At 44.8% G+C, this 17,476-nt stretch overlaps 1 protein-coding gene across 1 annotated transcript; it reads left to right on the top strand.

Moving 5' to 3' along the window:
- Window positions 1–14,689: 14,689 nt before the first annotated feature.
- LOC136451437 (translation machinery-associated protein 22-like) lies at window positions 14,690–17,266 on the top strand. Its single transcript, XM_066452141.1, has 7 exons — window positions 14,690–14,922; window positions 15,015–15,083; window positions 15,248–15,312; window positions 15,700–15,781; window positions 15,947–16,014; window positions 16,099–16,182; window positions 16,982–17,266. Exons 1-7 carry the CDS (start codon window positions 14,754–14,756, stop codon window positions 17,036–17,038), a joined length of 594 nt encoding a protein of 197 aa, XP_066308238.1. The 5' UTR covers window positions 14,690–14,753; the 3' UTR covers window positions 17,039–17,266.
- Window positions 17,267–17,476: the final 210 nt, after the last annotated feature.

The raw sequence follows: 17,476 nt of genomic DNA, 5'->3' as shown, positions 1-17,476 counted from the left end.
TCACGAGCTGGTCGCACCGTTCAATCACCGATTGTGTTGTCTGATGAGGGAGATGAGGATGAGGATGACACTAGCAGACTGAGTGAGCTCATTGCTCTAGCAGAGGCGGGCTTGCAGGCACAAGCGGCTGAGGATGATACTGGGAGACTGAGCAAGCTCATCGCTCTAGCAGAGGTGGGCTTATAGGCAGAGGAGGCTGAGGACGACACTGGCAGACTAAGTGAGCTCATCGCTCTAGAAGAGGCGGGCTTGCAGACGGAGGAGGATGACGACGCGTTCTTCACTCAGGCTGCAGCGGCCGTAGATAAAGCGGAGGCTGCTTACTACAGGCGACAGGCAGGTCAAAGCAACGCAGGTGAGCCTAGCCACAGCAATAGGGTTGTGGTAGAGGACTGATACTCGGATAATGAGTTGCTTACTCAATATGTTTCAGACTGAGGATTTAAAAGTGCATTTGCCCCCTATGTTGGTTTTGGTGTATTGATGACATCCAAATTAGGGACTAATATGATCTTAATGAGATATGTCGCAGTTATTACTCATTATGCGCCCTCCAATGGTTTTATTTTTGTTTTTGAGTTTAGGATCCACCGCACTATAAAGAGGGATGCAAACTTAGTTGGTCTGAGGAAGATATAATGCTCAAGCATAAAAATAAAATCAAAAGAGAGACACTCTAACACTCCACAAGCACGTAGAATATTTTTCAGTGACTGTTGGTGTCGGAAGTCCCGACGTAAGCCGAAAATTCTGACAGTTGGAAGTCACGACTCATGCCGGAAGTCCTGACGCCTAGTCACTTAGCCTGCGTAGTGATTGTGGCCGTCGGAAGTCCCGACGTGAGTCAGAACTTCTGATAGTCGGAAGTCCCGACCTAAGTCGGGACTCCCAACCCAAGTCTGTACGATAGTGCTCAAGCATAAAAAGAAAATGCTAAGGAGTGCTCTTCTTCCTTGTTTTGTGTGTGAATGAGAGGGAGTGAGGGGTTATTTATAGGTTGAGAGGAGGAATGGAGGCCTCTCAATGTGCCATGTCAGTGATCCGTGTGCCTCTTCACCTCAGCTCTTGGATCAAACAGTCATAAGATGGATGGTGGAGATGGAGTGGAGTTATGCTTCCTTGCATGCCAGTACTATATCAGTGAAGTGATAAATCGATGTTGTCCTTGTATCTGAAAAGTCTATTTTTATTGTCTGAAAAGCCTAGGTTCGTTCACTGTTGCTTGATAACCCTAGATTCATCTGCAAAGCGTCTGTATGATATGATTGGACTATACACATTCTAATAAATTTATGTTTAATCTGTGTACTATATTTATGCCTTTTTAGCAGTGTAGTATGATTAATGATTCACAAAAAAAATTCACAAGAGTTTCCCTTATATTAGGAGCATCCACAGTTACAAACAGAGACATCATTATATTTTCCAAACATTTAATTATCCAAGGAGCAAAATACAACCACAACGAATATCACAACCAACATAACATGTCCTGCACAGTCTAAATAGTCCACAATGTCCATACAGTCCCAAATAGTTATAGGAAAGTAAATACAAAATCCATAATAGTGTATACCCTTGTGACCAAGAGCGCTTGTACCTGGAGTGTAAGGGTCACGCAAATGGCGTCGCCCAGTGCCTGAAGGCGGTGTAGGCTAAGTCGAGGGAGCGTCATAGAGCTGAGAGGGGCCAAGCTCCTCGTGCCTCTGGTCCACATCATCATCATCATTGTCCTCGTCCCCGTCCCCTGTAGCTGCTTGGCTAGAGGAACCCAAGCCTCCTCTGCCTACGGAAAGAACGTACACGTCTTGCGTCGTGTCTGTCCTGCAACCACAACGAGCAGCCGCACGGCGTAGCCGACGTGACAGCCTCTGTTGTACAAAAATATGTTAACTGAAAGAATCTAACATATTAATAATATGTTTGAAAGAATATTTTGAATCTTACATCTAGGAAGCTAAGCATGTAGTCGTCCCTGACTCTCGGCCGAATGCGCTCAATCTCTTCAACGGAGCATTTGAGTGTATTGCCTTGCAACAAAGTTCTCAGTAATAATACTTTTGAACAGATAGCAATAGGTTTTGTTTTCTTTTGTACAAGAATCTAACATATTATAAGGGTGATACGGCTCGAAGGTGGCACTAACTAAAATAGATAACTCCTAATGTCGGTCCAAGAACACTTAATGTATTGGTATGCAACTTAACATAGAAAAATAAGGCAATTAACTTACCACTCTATCAATGATCGGTCCTGCCTTCCTACATGAGTAGATTGGTCGTACGCCGTGTCTTCATTGTTGGAGGACTTGATGTCGGCATAGTCATCTTCTATCCACTGTACCCTTAGCCTACAACGTATCACACGCTGGTACCAAGCTTGGTACCGCCTGAACTCACGGTTTGTGTGTGGCTCGTTGTTCTCGTTCACGTTGTCATGCATCTCCTCCCATTGCTCAATGAAGGACTGGTGGTGCTTCTCCCAGTCAAAAATCTTTTTGTTCTTCTGATGATCTAACCTGCATGTATGTCATCGTTACTTGAATCCATGTACATCTCACCATATTAATTTAAATGGACCATCACGAGACATTTGAAATAGCAAAACGCTTACTTGTGTAAGTCAACGCCAGTCGAGAACGGAGCCGTAGGCCAAAGCTGTCTCACTCCAAATTGGCGTGCAACTCTATTTGGCAGGTGAAACTCGATAGCATAGAAGCAAATTAGAGGGCACCTCATCCTATAGAAGTCGTCGTTGAACCCACAAACGTTGCTCAACTGAAAAGGAAGTGCCCCCTCTCCATCGTACGGCTCCCACTCCACCTGCAACATTTCCAAACAAGATGTTAGATGGTATACTAATCCATTTCAAACCAGCATGGGAAATAAAATTTACTTACACTAGACGACATTAGCGTGTCTAGCTCATTCGTGAACTCAATGTACACCCGCTCTAACCTCACATACGGAACCCTGACCTGGTCCCAAAGGTACGCCCACGTTGGCTGCTGACTTGGAGGCTAACCTTAGAACCACGCACGACGAGCCATAACCTCTGGACGGCCAACTGGAAGATGAGCCCACATCCATAGCTATAACAGGTACACACATCCACCAAGTGATGCGTTGGACGAAGTCCGATGACACCTCTTGCACAGTTGTCGGTATAGAAAACCCAAGACTACAGAGCTCCAACTGTAGTGACCCGCCTGGTCCCAGTCACTAAGGCAGTGGACCCACATCTAGGACATAGTGTCACCCATGGCATTGGGGAAGAGAACGTAGGCAAATAGGTGTAGGATCCATGCCCTGCTGTAGTACCCAATTGTCTCCTCATCTGCCTCCTCGAGGCACTATGCGAACTCTTGTCGAAGCTAGGAGATGAGAACTCTAGAAGTGCGAGCCCCTTGCTCGCCAAGCTCACGCCCAAGGAAGTACTCCAATCATGCTCTCCAACCTTCTAACCTACACTATTCGGTGACTGGGTTGCTGTGAATCCTCAGGCCTAGCATCTTCTGACAGTCTTGGAGCGTGACTGTCATCTCCCCGAAAGGTAGGTGGAAGTTGTGAGTCTTCGGCCACCACCTATATTTTAGACAAATCAAGATTACATGTCAAAAAGGCAAGCGCATGAACAAATGGCCATGAATGGAGGCAATAATTGAATATAATACCTGTCAACCAACACAGTTATGGCCGCTGAGTTGAACTTGGGCAACCCACGATGAACCTAAAAAGAGATGACATCCAGGCCAGCTCTTTGCAGGAAAGGAGTGTACCTGTCATCGTACCTCATGTCCAAGAACCCACTGTGGGTTCTAGGACGAAGGAGCGAAAGGTCCTACATAGAATAAAACATAGTCTCCTGTTACTTCACGAACACATGTACGCTCACCAAAATTTGAACAAAACTTATAGATTATTACCTGCCCCTGTGCTATGAGACGTCCTCGGTGGGTCTCCTCATACGTCGGGTCAAGCAGGTGGAATTGCGCCATCCTACAAAAAAAGTCAATGAATTAGAAATTCAATATGCAATGAAACATGAACTTAGAAATGTACAAGTAATTGACACAATTACATGCATAATTAATTAAATGAATACGACAAATATTAAGTAATATAATCAACCAATAATCGCACCTCACTAATCTACCAATGGCAACTTCGTGAATTGTGGCCAAGTCTACCACACTTGCCGCACTCATACTGCTTGAGGTCAGTAACAAATGGGGTTCCTCTCCCACGCCTCATTCTTTCGGGTATCTGATCCATAACCATCCTGTGCCTCGTCCTCTTCCTTGGTCCACGCTTGTTCCAATAGTAAGCTGGATCCGCAATGTACTTTGGCCCATCATATGGAGGCCACTCTCTAGGGTCCCGAAAAGGCACGAAGCAGGGGCTCCATGTGTGCACAAGCGTGTCAACACTAAACTCATGAGGTATCCCGCTCTTGATATTATAGTTGCGATGCCTAGCTGCATCCACCAAATGGGAACAAAAAAAGTGGTACTGCCTTGGTTTACCACAAGTGCATTTGAAATCTTAGAGGACAACCACATGCATCCTCGACTCTTGGACCTCGACGTTGGACGTTGTATTGCCCCAATGCTTGACCTAATAAGTCCCTATGGCATGATCAAAGCATGTAACCTCATGTGTGCCAGCCCTTTCATTTGCCTTCTCTAGGTGTGCCTTCGGTTTCAGAGCCCATATCTCTCCATCGCTCCGTAACTCAATGCATGGGCGTGTCTATCATTGAAACAGACAACAAGCTTATAGAAGGTGAATTGAATGATTGCATTCACGAGCATACCATGTATCCCTAATAGCAACTTATTGAATGACTCCGCCATGTTGCTACACTGAAACTCGTACCTCCATCCACGGGCATCGTGAGCTCTCATCCATTTCTCCAAATCCCTCATCAAACCTGTGAGCCATTGTCTACCTTCTACATTTGATGCGGTTCTGACCTGCTCCAACTTTTTCTAAAAGTACTTGTCCTCAACCTGTTGAGCAGCCTCCTAGAATAGATTAAAGTTACCCTTCACACCATCCTTCCAGAGTAGATTCTCGGTAAGGTGCCGAGTACACCAACGATGGTGCAAAGGTGCATACCCCTCTATCTGCTCTCGTATTGCATTAAGTATGCTCTAGTGCCTATCAGATATGACGCCAACCTCTCTACCAGGTCCAACCATGTGTATCCGGACTAGCCTCAAAAATTATCTCCAACTATCATTGTTCTCCTTCTCAACCAAAGCAAATGTCAAAGAAACCAACTTGTTGTTTGCGTCATACGATATGGCTATAAGAAGTGTGCCCTGATATTTGCCAATCAAGAACGTACCATCAATGGAGAAGATGGGACAATAGTGCCTAATGGCCTCGACACACTAAGGGAAGCACCAGAAAAGCACGAAAGAATATCTGCCTCCCATCCTTCCATGCATTTAGTTTTGGGATATACTCATAATGCATGCCTGAATTCACCGCTTTGATTGCATTGAAAAGTACTAGTAGCTGCTCGTACCCATCCTCCTAGTCCTCATATATTATCTTCCACGCTCGCTGCTTAGCCCTCCAAGCTTTACCATAAGTTATCACATAACATACATACAACGCCTCAATAGTCCTGATAATTGTCCTCACCTTCATGTTGGGTTCTCCCTGCAATATTTCCATCAACCGCTTGGCAATGAGGGTAGATATCAACTGCCGATGCCTCAGTGTCAGCTCATGGTCAGCACAATTATGTGGCCCAATAACTTTTATGATCTTCCACTTTCCGGTGACCGTTTGCTTCCTTGCATAAACAATCCATGGGCAGCATTCCTTGTCACACACAACTATATAACGGCGCTCCGCATATGAATGCAAGACCTTATAAGGTCTCTTTTGTATCACTGCAAACTCCTGCAACCACCTCTTTAATATAGGGAGGTCATTGAACACCCTCTCATTCTCAATTACCATGTTAGGGCCAGCCTCAGGAGCTTCTAGGAGCTCATCATCACATCCTTCTGCACACGCCTGATCCGAATGAGCATGATCGCTGAACTCGTGAACTCTTGGATCACGGTGGCCAAGAAAGATACGCCTCAGCATCTCAACATCACTCTCTGTCAGCTCTCCAATAGGGCGATCATCATCAGAATCAAGAGCCCTTGCCATCTCATATGGCTCCAAATCATGCATAATTTTAACACTATTGGAGCCACAGAATCCATCTCCAAAGTGCACTTGCGTAGCAACAGGGGGCACATCCACATTCTTAGGAATGTCTCCTGCAACATAGGTAGAGAAATGAGGAAAGAATGAAAGAAATGGATGTAAGGAAGGGGGTAAGATCCAAAAAACCATGTGGTTGAGACAGATACTCTAGTGATTCTATGTCAAAGGGATCTCATGAGGAGGATTTACCACAACAACATGAGTCTGACAAGCATCTCCAACTACCGCATTAGGGGCATATTGAGCATCGGGGACCATAGGTGCAACCTCCACATCCATATCAGGTTTCAGGACGGGAGGGTTGATGTATGCCTGTTGACCCATTGGTGGCGAAAACCCATGAGGGATGGGATCAACTAACACCCGATGCACAACCACGTCCAAATATTGCAGCTGGCTCTTCATAGCCGATCTCACATAGTTCTCCTACTGATCCGCACAACCAATTGGGATCATTCGCCTGAGGATGTTGGGAGGAGAACCTAGGTGCACTACACCATCAACTGCAATACCATCATCTCCAAGGCAATGCAGCTCCTCCCGAGCCCTTACAACCATCTCACTAAATGAAGGCCTATCATTGAATAGCATAGGCATGCTTTGCATGTCAACAAACTCAACATATCCATAGCGATCGTATTCAATGGTGCCTCCATGATATATGGTCACTAGGTTGTCCATCTAGTTCAAATACATAATGAAACACATGTCCTTTAGTCCAAATTTGACGATACATAGTACCTAACAAGTACTTTCTAACTACAAACTAAGTAAATAAGATAACAACTACATACATAGATACAGTGTACTAACTAAATAGCTATATTCTATTTAGTTAACTAAATATGTAACTACCTATCTAAGTAGCTATCTAACTATATCTATGTACCTATGTATCTATGTTTCTATCTATCTACATATATATCTCACTAGATCACTAACTAAATCAACTACCTGAGTCATCACATTAACTAGTAAATAACAAATGCCAACTAAGTAGGTACATTGCATATTCACAATTTTTACATTTCCAATGACTGATCCGCGGACATCGACGGAGTCGTAGCGGATGCTGAGCATGGGTCAGGCCGATGAGACCAACGTGGAGGTGACATGGCAGGCCACCCCACGCCACCGCAGCCGCCCCGAGGCCCGTACACACGCTTTGCAAATGAATCTAGGGTTACCAAGTAACAGTGAACGAACCTAGGCTTTTCAGACAATAAAAATAGACTTTTTAGATACAAGGACAACATCGATTTATCACTTCACTGACATAGTACTGGCATGCAAGGAAGCACAACTCCACTCCATCTCCACCATCCATCTTACGACTATTTGATCCAAGGGCTGAGGTGAAGAGGCACACGGATCACTGACATGGCACATTGAGAGGCCTCCATTCCTCCTCTCAACCTATAAATAACCCCTCACTCCCTCTTATTCACACACAAAACAAAGAAGAAGAGCACTCCTCAGTATTTTCTTTTGTTGCAGTACCAATGTCTGGAGGGTCATCTAGAGGGAGAGCAAAGGGAAAGGGAACAACCATTAGGTGAGAGGGCCTCTTGGTCCCGATTTCTTTGAGGGAGCTCTTTATGAGACGTTCCCAATTGAGAGCAAAAGCGATTTCACCAAAGAGGCATCACTGAGAGGATACGATGAATGAAAAGAAGAGTGGCCAAAATGCATGCATGGTGAGGACTGCCTAGTGTAGATGTTCACCGAGGGAATAGATAGATGTCGTCGTTTCTTCAAATGCCCACAAGCATGGGCACTTGCTATTAGTATTTGTTTCTTCAATATGTTCCTCGTCTATACAACTTACATGACATACTTATTGCAGTCTTTCTTGGCCGAAGAAAACTATGGGTTCACTAGGTGGGTCGATCCTCGACCTATTTATCCGCATGCGGAGTACATCTACTACCTGCAGGACTGTATCTTCGATCTAGAAAGAGAAGTTAGCAGTGGTTACAAGGACGGCGGACAGGACGACAACAACAGTGCCAATTCACAGGAGGCACTCTGCAATGATTCATATTGCACCTGCCCTAATCACAGGAACAAGGGTCCTCCGCCGCCACCCCCTGTCGCCGCCACCACCAACAATGGGAGGCTACTTTGGAGAAGGTGCAACACAATTTGCTATGTGGCCACACTACTAAGACGACTTTATCTTATTCACATGGCACATCTATGTGTTTGTTGTTTGGTTTAATTACCTAAGGTATGTTAGGTTTAGTCGAAGGAATTCTGTACCCTAGTTCGGTACATGATCTCACATGCAATTTCATGTGTTTTGTGTGTTGAAAAGGCTCAAATCTAGTACACAGATTAAATGTAAATTTATTAGAACGTGTATAGTCTAATCGTATCATATAGACTTGGGTCGGGACTTCTGATGACCACAATCACTGCGCAGGCTAAGTGACTGGGCGTTAGGACTTCCAGCATGAGTCGTGACTTCCGACACCAACAGTCACTGAAAAATATTTTACGTGCTCATGGAGTGCTAGAGTGTCTTTCTTTTGATTTTATTTTTATGCTTGAGCACTATATCTTCCTCACACCAACTAAGTTTGCATCCCTCTTTATAGTGCGGTGGATCCTAAATTCAAAAACAAAAATAAAACCATTGGAGAGCGCATAATGAGTAATAGCTGCGACATATCTCATTAAGATCATATTAGTCCCTAATTTGGATGTTATCAATACACCAAAACCCACATAGGGGGCAAATGCACCTTCAAATCCTCAGTCTAAAACATACTGAGTAAGCAACTCATCATCCAAGTACCAGTCCTCTACCACAACTCTGTTGATGTGGCTAGGCTCACCTACGTTGCTCTGACCTGCTTGTTGCCTATAGTAAGCGACCTCTGCTTCATCTGCGGTCGCTGCGGCCTAAGTGAAGAACGCGTCGTCATTCTCCTCCGTCTGCAAGCCCGCCTCTTCTAGAGCGATGAGCTCGCTCAGTCTGCCAGTGTCGTTCTTAGCCTCCTCCACCTACAAGCCCACCTCTGCTAGAGCGATGAGCTCACTTAGTCTGTCAGTATCATCCTTAGCCTCCTATGCCTCCAAGCCCGCTTCTGCTAGAGCAATGAGCTCACTCCGTTTGTCAGTGTCGTCCTCATCCTCGTGCCCCTCATCCGACAACACTAATCGGTGATTGAACGGTGCGACCAGCTCGTGATCTATGCTCATCTAACTTTCTCCTCCTCATACCTTGCACGAGCCACCTCTGTGGCATGTTCCTCACTGCAACCAATCCCTTCATGTATAAAATGCAATCAGTTAGCAATGCTGATTATATTACATTTAAAATCAGGCAATGAAAAATGGCTTTCAAGCACTCACTAGCACATAATGCAACAACATGCTCGTTCAAGACCTGCATCTGTACTCTTATCACCTCCCTTGCCTCCTTCCTTGCCCTCTCCTCCACTAACGTCATCCGTCCTCTCCAATCCCCATTTGTTAAGCCCAACATCGATCGGGTTATAAATACCGCGCTGTCTAGCAAACTTCACGCATCTTTTCTTTGTGATGTTTAACGAATAGGTTGACGTAGTCAGGTCCATATCCTCTCTTCCGTGCAATTACTTGCCTCCCCTTCAGTTCATCCAAGAACTTAGCTTGACCATCATAACATTCCCACCTGCATTTCCTAGTGCTCTGTTCAAAAGAAATATTATATCATATATGTCTTAGCAAAAGAAACAAAATATGATTTCATGTTTACCACAAAAATAACCAACCTTATCATACTCAACCATATGGCCGCAATAATGGCATATTCCAAGCTCCGAAGAGATTATGCCATAGTTGGATTTAACATCACATTCGCACATGACAGGAGGTGCTTTGTAAATTACCCTTTCTTTCTTCTTTTCCTTAACCTTTCGCGGTTCTTCCGGCCATTGGTTCTTAGGACAATACAACCACTCCTTGAAACAACACTTCACCATTGAAAACACCTAAATACGGTGACATTAGTACATGAACACATATAGCTCAATATTTCAACATATACACTTTGCACTTACTTCATGCTTGTTTGGACACACAAACTCCAATGTATTTTCAGGGTTTATCATAGCTCAATCTCCGCAATCGCACAGAGGAGGGACGGGGGCATCTTTGCTAGACACGTCGGGGTATAATTCTCGAGGACGACCCTATTTTCGCCAAAACTCCTCCCAAAACATTTCTTGCATCTAACAAAACAGATGTAATTTAACAAACATAAATCAAAACATCACAAACAAATGCCAATAAGAAACATAACTACAATACAATCAATTTCATTCTAAGAACCAAAAGCTATTAACATTAAACCCTAAACCTAGGGTTTCCCATTTGATGCACAACAATGAGCCCATAACATAACTACATGCACCAAGGTTTGCTAGTTTTTTCACGCATTGCCATCATCCTACGGTTGTATAATACAAATATTGAGGGATAGAATGAAACCCTAAGTAATGACGATTCTTAGGTTGAGAAATCCGACTAATATATACCGAATCGATGCGAAAAAAACTAGGAGGGGAGCGAGGATACCTTGCTCTCGAAGATCTACGGATCAAATCAAGGTTTTCAAAGTCCAGTATGCCGATTAGTGAGGTAGGGCGAAGTGGGGAGAGAAAAAAACCCGAGAGGAAGGAGAAAGAAGAGAAAGAAGGCTCGGGCAAGAAGGTTGGGGCCAGGGTTATGGCAGGGAGCTCGGCGCCAGTCACCCTGGCGCCGAGCTCGACGCCAGTCGGCGTCGAGCTACCTACCATGTCACCTCCACATTGGTCTCGAGCCCAAGAGCTCGGCGCTAGGGACGCTGGCGCCGAGACGTGTTAGCTCAGCGCCAGCATCGATGGCGCCGAGCTAAGGGTCCAGATTCTAAAATCTTTTCTCCAGGGACATATTTATGAAAAAAAAACTTTTTTTAAAAAAAAGCTAAAAAGTAAAAAATTCGGCCCATATCCTCCCATGGATAGAAGTAGACAATTTGAAAGCGTACGTAGAAGTTCTTTAAACTACTCATTTATAATGATAAATGTAGGCATTCTAGATAAAAATACAAAAATGTACTTTAGATTATTTTGAAGAAAAATGGTGGAGGTGAACAATTTGGATGAATTTTGAGGGGTACTTTCAATTAGGAAAGATATAAAAGGTCTCTTGGAGTTTTTCTAAGGCTTCACTGAAGCACATCTACCACTGCGCCCTGAAGTAACTTGTGACTAAGTGAATAATTATTTTCTTTTCATTTAGTGAATCTTGTAATGAATATTTAAGACTCTAAACGGTTTTAAATAAAAAATGAACGGAAGATTTTTGCCCTCAAGAAAATTATTAACTGCATACTCCGTATTCCGTTTTCTGGTAGCGACTCCAAAAGGAGTTCTTAATCAGCAAGAGTATACACTGACGATGGTATTAGATTAAATTAAAGATTCAGGAAAATACGAGCTATGTCACGTACGTCTAGCGCTTCATCCCAATTGACTGGCGTATTCTATCTCGCAACTAATACAGTTATGACTCTCAGATAAGTAATGTAATGGATCTGCTAGCTGGACGTTCTAGAAAATTTTGTCGAAATCAACTCTGGCTTCCTTTCAAGGATCAGCCAGCTGTGACGGTGGATGTGAAACGTGGATACGTAGCGACATCGTATCGATGATGATCATCGGTCAACCAAGAAAAAAAAACGGTGAGAGGGTCGACGGAGCATGACGGCAGCTCAATATTAAGTACACGTTTCACGGTTTACACAAGCTAAGCTATATTCCCTCCGTCTCTAAATAAGTGTCGTTATATTCGTGCCGATCAAATCAAACTTTTTCTAAGTTTAACTAAATTTATAAAAAATATTAACAATATTTGTATCTCCAAATAAGTTTATTATGAAAATGAATTCAACGTCTAACGATACTAAATATGTACTATAAATATTAAAAATTTCTTACATGTAATTAGTCTAAGTTAAAAGAGTTTACCTTCTCGAAAAATAAGAACACACTTATTTAGGACAGATGAGGTAGGTATTACTACTACTCTGTTCCAGTGGAGAAGGCCGATCGATTTGGTAATGCTATGAAGCGAGCGTCTCTCCGTCCGTCCGAATGAACCGCTCCGCGCTCGCTCCCTCTGCCTGGGCCAAATGGCCAGCATCCCAACCAGCCACACCACTTATTCCCTCCCTCTCTCTTACATGTGAGCCCGACGTCAGCTCCTCTTCTCCTTCCTCTAGATAGGAAACACAGTCGTTGCTTGCTCGTACGAGAGCACGCGTGCTGCTTCCTACACCTGCTCCTTAACCCGGACGACCGCCGCCGCGTGCACCACTCCCCGTCCCCACACCCCGTTGTCGTGCCGCTGTGCCGTCGCTCCTCGCGTACATCCTCTCTAACCTTGCCGTGGTTGGCGGCTCCTTCCGGGCGCCATGTGTGTGTCTAGGCGGCCAGAAGAGGGGGTTGTCGCTGGCTGGGCCCAAGCCAGGCGTAGGCGCAACTGGCCGCTGCTAGGCCATGCCACCATCCTTAGCCACCGGCTGGCCGGAACCGGCCATTTCCCGCTCTGCTCAGTGTCGTCCGGAAGAAGAGGAGTGAAAAACACATGTTACAAGTATATGCTTTATGGTGTTTCAGTTGTTTCATAGGTATGTTGCAAGTGTTTTCATATGTATATTGCAAAAGTAGATCGGGATGTTGCATATGTTTCAATGGTTGTACACATATGTTGCAAGCTTCTGTTCTTAATGTTTCATTTGTTTTTTCAGACACATGTTGAATGTATTTATGTGGATGTTGCATATGTTTCACATATATGTTGCAAGTGTTTTATCTAGATGTTACGTATATTTGTAATGGTTTCAAGTGTTTTTGCAAGTGTTTCATACATATGTTTCAAGTGTTTCATCTGTCTTTAGACGCATGTTGCAAGTATTGTATCCAGATGTTTTAAAAGTAAATCGGATGTTGCACATGTTGTAACGTGCGTGAGAAGCGAAGGGGGCGCGCGGGCAGGGAGGGGCCGCGTTGGCGCGGGCGGAGGCGTGCTGGCGCGAGCACGGACGTGGAGTGCATGCATGCGCGAGAAACAGAGCGTAGCTTGGTCGTCCGTCAAGCACTACGGATCTCGATTGTGTGTGTTTGTGTGAAGTCTCTGTCCCCTGCGCACGCGGAGAAAGTTCCGAGCTAGTTCAGTTCGACGGGGACGGCACCGTCGGGATCGGAGCCTCGGTGTTCTTTGGCTGCTGCCTACCTGGTGGTGGACGTGGACTGTTGGTGGTGCTGCGTGCATATGAGCGCGCGCGCAATGATGATGACGATCGAATTCCAAAGCGGACCGGTACCGGGGCGGGCGCCGGCGGATCGGACGATGAAACGCGAGCGCGACGACGACCCTTTTTTTCTCGTTCCTAGCTATAGTTTCCGGCCGGATTCCGAGGTACTTACTATTCGCATCTATCCGCGCACTAGTCCAGTCGTACGTGTGTGCACGTGTGTGCACCGGGAGCGCGGGAGCTAGTAGTAGTTACCAAAAACATGCCAACACGATTGAGACGAGACGAACGGTCAAATGCCGGATTGGAGCCGGGGAACATTAACTGTTCACACGCACACACCTGGCATGGTTCTCGTGTCTGCACGATCGCACTGCTGCGGCTTCCAGAGCGCCAAGCTTAAATGTTTTAGCTCTAGGAAAGCTAACTAACGGGAGAAGCTTTTTATTGACTCGATACTTCATTTTACCCCATTAGTCGTCGTTGCCTTTTTTTTTTTGGAATCAAGTCGTCGTTGCTATTTGGATCTACTGATGCATGCCGTAACGATTACTACCAGCTAGTAGTAGGATTCATACGGACAGTCACCGGTCCGTGGTCCACCTGCCGTGCTAGCTAGCCGCCAGTACGTGCGTGCCTGCAAAGACGACGTTACGAATTTACGATGGCGTGCCGTGGCTGGTGCATGCTGCCCATAAATGGCACCGTGGACTGCTTGTTCCACGCCATGGCGCCACACACGGTAACACTGACAGAGCTTGTTGCACGCGCGTACTATTGCAGAGACGATCGGCTCTACGGCAGCATCAAAAGATCGATCGATCATTTCTGCTCGTTTCGAAGCATGGTGCGTGTAGAAATACAAACTAATCACCGCTTTCCCTAAGCCTCAAAACGTAGTACTCCTACAATGTATCAGTAATAATATTATATGGACACAAAAAGAAGATGAACGAAAAACAAACGAATTACTTTTTCGGTAGGCCAGCAAGAGAGCTTTAAACACAGCCCATCCATCAATTCATCTCTGTCGGCCCAGTAAGGCCCAATATCAGACCACACCCTCGATGCCCCATTCTCTTTCCGGGCTTTCCCTACCTCCGACGGCCCAAGAGACCAGCCGAGCACGAGCACGCACCAGAGACACGGGTAAGCAAAAGCACAAGCGACTTCATTCCCCAAACAATCGCCACCCCCCACGCCCGCAAAACCGAATCGAAGCAGCGGCGATGGCGGCGGAGAAGCCGGCTCCGGTGCGGGTGCTCTACTGCGGCGTCTGCGGCCTCCCCGCCGAGTACTGCGAGTTCGGCCCGGACTTCGAGCGCTGCAAGCCCTGGCTGCGCGCGCACGCGCCCGGCGTCTACCCGGACGACCTCGTCGCCGCTTCCTCCTCATCCGGTTCGTCCCGCGGCCCTTCCTTCCTTCCCCCCTCTTCGCGCTGCCGCCTAGTCTGACACGCATGTGCTTGGTTGATCTGCCCGGGCGCGCAGGCGGCGTCGACAAGGTCGGGGAGCGCCTCCAGGGCGTCGCGATCTCCGACGGCTCCACTAGCGCCGCAGGTCCGTGCCCGCCTTACCTCGTGCTGTGAACCCCCACTGTGGTTTTCGTAGTGGGTAGGGGTTTGGGAGAATGATGGATGCCGACCTTCGATCTGCGATGCTATTTGGAGGGGGGCGAAATTGATCTCTGATCTCTGTGTGCTGCTCATGCTCTGTCGTTTCAGGGAATGCTTCTGCGTCTAAGCCCGAAGAGGTGAAGCGCCTGCCTGGTGGTAAGCTCAAGAAAAAGGTTGGTCCCCTGTCATTCACTCCTTGGAATCCACCTCATTACAGTTGATTCATGGTCATTTACATTTGATTGCTAGCCTGTGTGACCGAAGAATTCACCTCATTACAGTTGAATCATGGTGATCTACATTTGATTGCTAGCCTGTGTGACCTTGTTCAGTGATCATTTGTTACAGTATTATACCTCATTGAAGTGGTTTTAGATAACCTCTTGTTCTGTGCCCGATCTACGGTTGATTTAGCAGTTTAGCCAATGTCTTATTTTATGATGAACTGCTATTGAGCTGCTGTCTTTCTGAGTTTAGGCCAGTTGAGGTGTCTGTAGACAGCATTCTTCGTTTGTGGTACAATGAATTTCGTTAATGACATTGTTCCTTTCCAATTGCAGGAAAAGCAAGAGGTGGTCATTGAGAAGATTGTCCGCAACAAGCGCAAATGTGTTACTGTGGTGAAAGGACTTGAATTGTTTGGTGAGTTGTTTTCTGAAAGAAAATCTTTACAAGTGAAATGGTCACGTCAAAGTACACTAGAATGAGTTGCTACATGTATGATAAATTGAACCCTCCTAGAAGTTTTGGATGATAGCTGTTTTGAATACAATGAATTTGATTATATGTTCTTCCCTGAACCTTTAGGTGTAAAGCTGAGTGATGCTTCGAAGAAGCTTGGGAAGAAGTTTGCAACCGGAGCTTCTGTTGTGAAGGTACCTTGTCGTGGTTCGTGATGTTATAGTGGTTTTGGAATTTGAGCATTGCTGGATCAGATTCTTCTCTGCTCTGTTCCTTAGGGCCCGACTGAGAAGGAGCAAATTGACGTGCAAGGGGACATATCATATGATATTGTGGAGTTCATTACAGATACATGGCCTGATGTAATTCATCTCTGCATTTTATTAAGTTTTAAATCTTTTTGTTTGCTTCCATGTATGTAAGTTTTCTGATACTGTGTCGACCTTATAATTTCTGATACTATATCCACTTAATTCATTTGGTGTCACAGCACACGGCAGTATGTGGAACACATCAACTAAATATTTTATGAAGTAATTATATTTGTATTGAGGAATGAAACAAATTTCGTTAAATAATGTACTTCTAGTCTAAACTGATAAAGTGGAAAACTATCACTTGGTGCTCTATGATTGGAATAGGAATTAGAGAACCAAAATACCATTATGTTATCTTGTTTCTGGACTGTGGTTAAATGAGGTGGCAGATATAATGAGGCTGTCCATGGGTTTTTCCTGTTCAATTTTTGTTCTCTACCACACTGCTTGAAGTAGGAACATCTCTTTTTTCTTAGTTTACTTTGTTGACGCGCAAACACTACAAGTGTTCCTTATATAAATCTTGCTTGCAGTAGAAATTTTAGTGAAAATATACTTTTTTGGTATAAGCAAATAATGTTGCGGTACCTTTTCTTTGACTAATAAGGAGTAGATTTGGATGTCCTTTACTCCTTTTATCTTGTCTAGTGAACTATGGCTCAAGTATGTGACAAGTTGCCATGTAAAACTGTTGAAAATGATAATCCTTGATTTCTGAGAAGTTTGTGTGCATAATATGATTGTAGCAGTCACCATGTGCTGGTAATGGTTAAGAATATTATTGCTTCCATCAAAGCCAGTTGTATTTTATTATTGAATTGTCATTGCTTTTGTTCTTTGTCAGGTTCCTGAATCGGCCATTTTCTTCATTGAAGATGGAAGGAAGGTTCCCGCTGCTTGATGTCATATGGTTTACATATCACAAGACGACGGATTTACAAATATAATACAGAGATAAAAAGGGCATGGCTGTTAAGGCATATAGCGGTCATACCAGTTCGTCTGTTGTCCGAAGTCATGGATTGTTGTTCCAGTTTGAGCCGTAGACCCGTAGTTCACAAGTGGCATTTTGTTTACCACCACCTGCTTCAATGTATGAAATCAAATCTATACAATTACCAATTTGCTATGTGTGATGTCTGTTGTGTCACTATGTTTCGTCAAAAAAAAAAAAAAAAAAAAAAAAAAAAAAAAAAAAAAACTGTGGCCTGCCCCTTCGATACCCTCGGTTGAGAAATGGCGTCAGCACTGCAGCATATCTATTTATATAACCAGAAGGATACCCCGCGCATTGCTGTGAAAATTTCTTAGTGTATGAATTAAACCTATGTATTCTTTC

Source organism: Miscanthus floridulus, chromosome 5, assembly GCF_019320115.1.
Source record: "Miscanthus floridulus cultivar M001 chromosome 5, ASM1932011v1, whole genome shotgun sequence".
NCBI classification, from domain to species: domain Eukaryota; kingdom Viridiplantae; phylum Streptophyta; class Magnoliopsida; order Poales; family Poaceae; genus Miscanthus; species Miscanthus floridulus.
Note: the sequence above shows the minus strand (reverse complement) of the source record. Positions and strands in the feature narration are given on the sequence as shown.

Excerpts from the sequence above, each read along its gene's own strand:
- LOC136451437 (XM_066452141.1), top strand. The coding sequence starts at position 14,754 with ATGGCGGCGGAGAAGCCGGCTCCGGTGCGGGTGCTCTACTGCGGCGTC. Across the intron at positions 15,782-15,946 it reads GAAAGGACTTGAATTGTTTG|GTGTAAAGCTGAGTGATGCT; the intron begins GTGAGTTGTTTT and ends CTGAACCTTTAG. Across the intron at positions 16,015-16,098 it reads CCGGAGCTTCTGTTGTGAAG|GGCCCGACTGAGAAGGAGCA; the intron begins GTACCTTGTCGT and ends TCTGTTCCTTAG.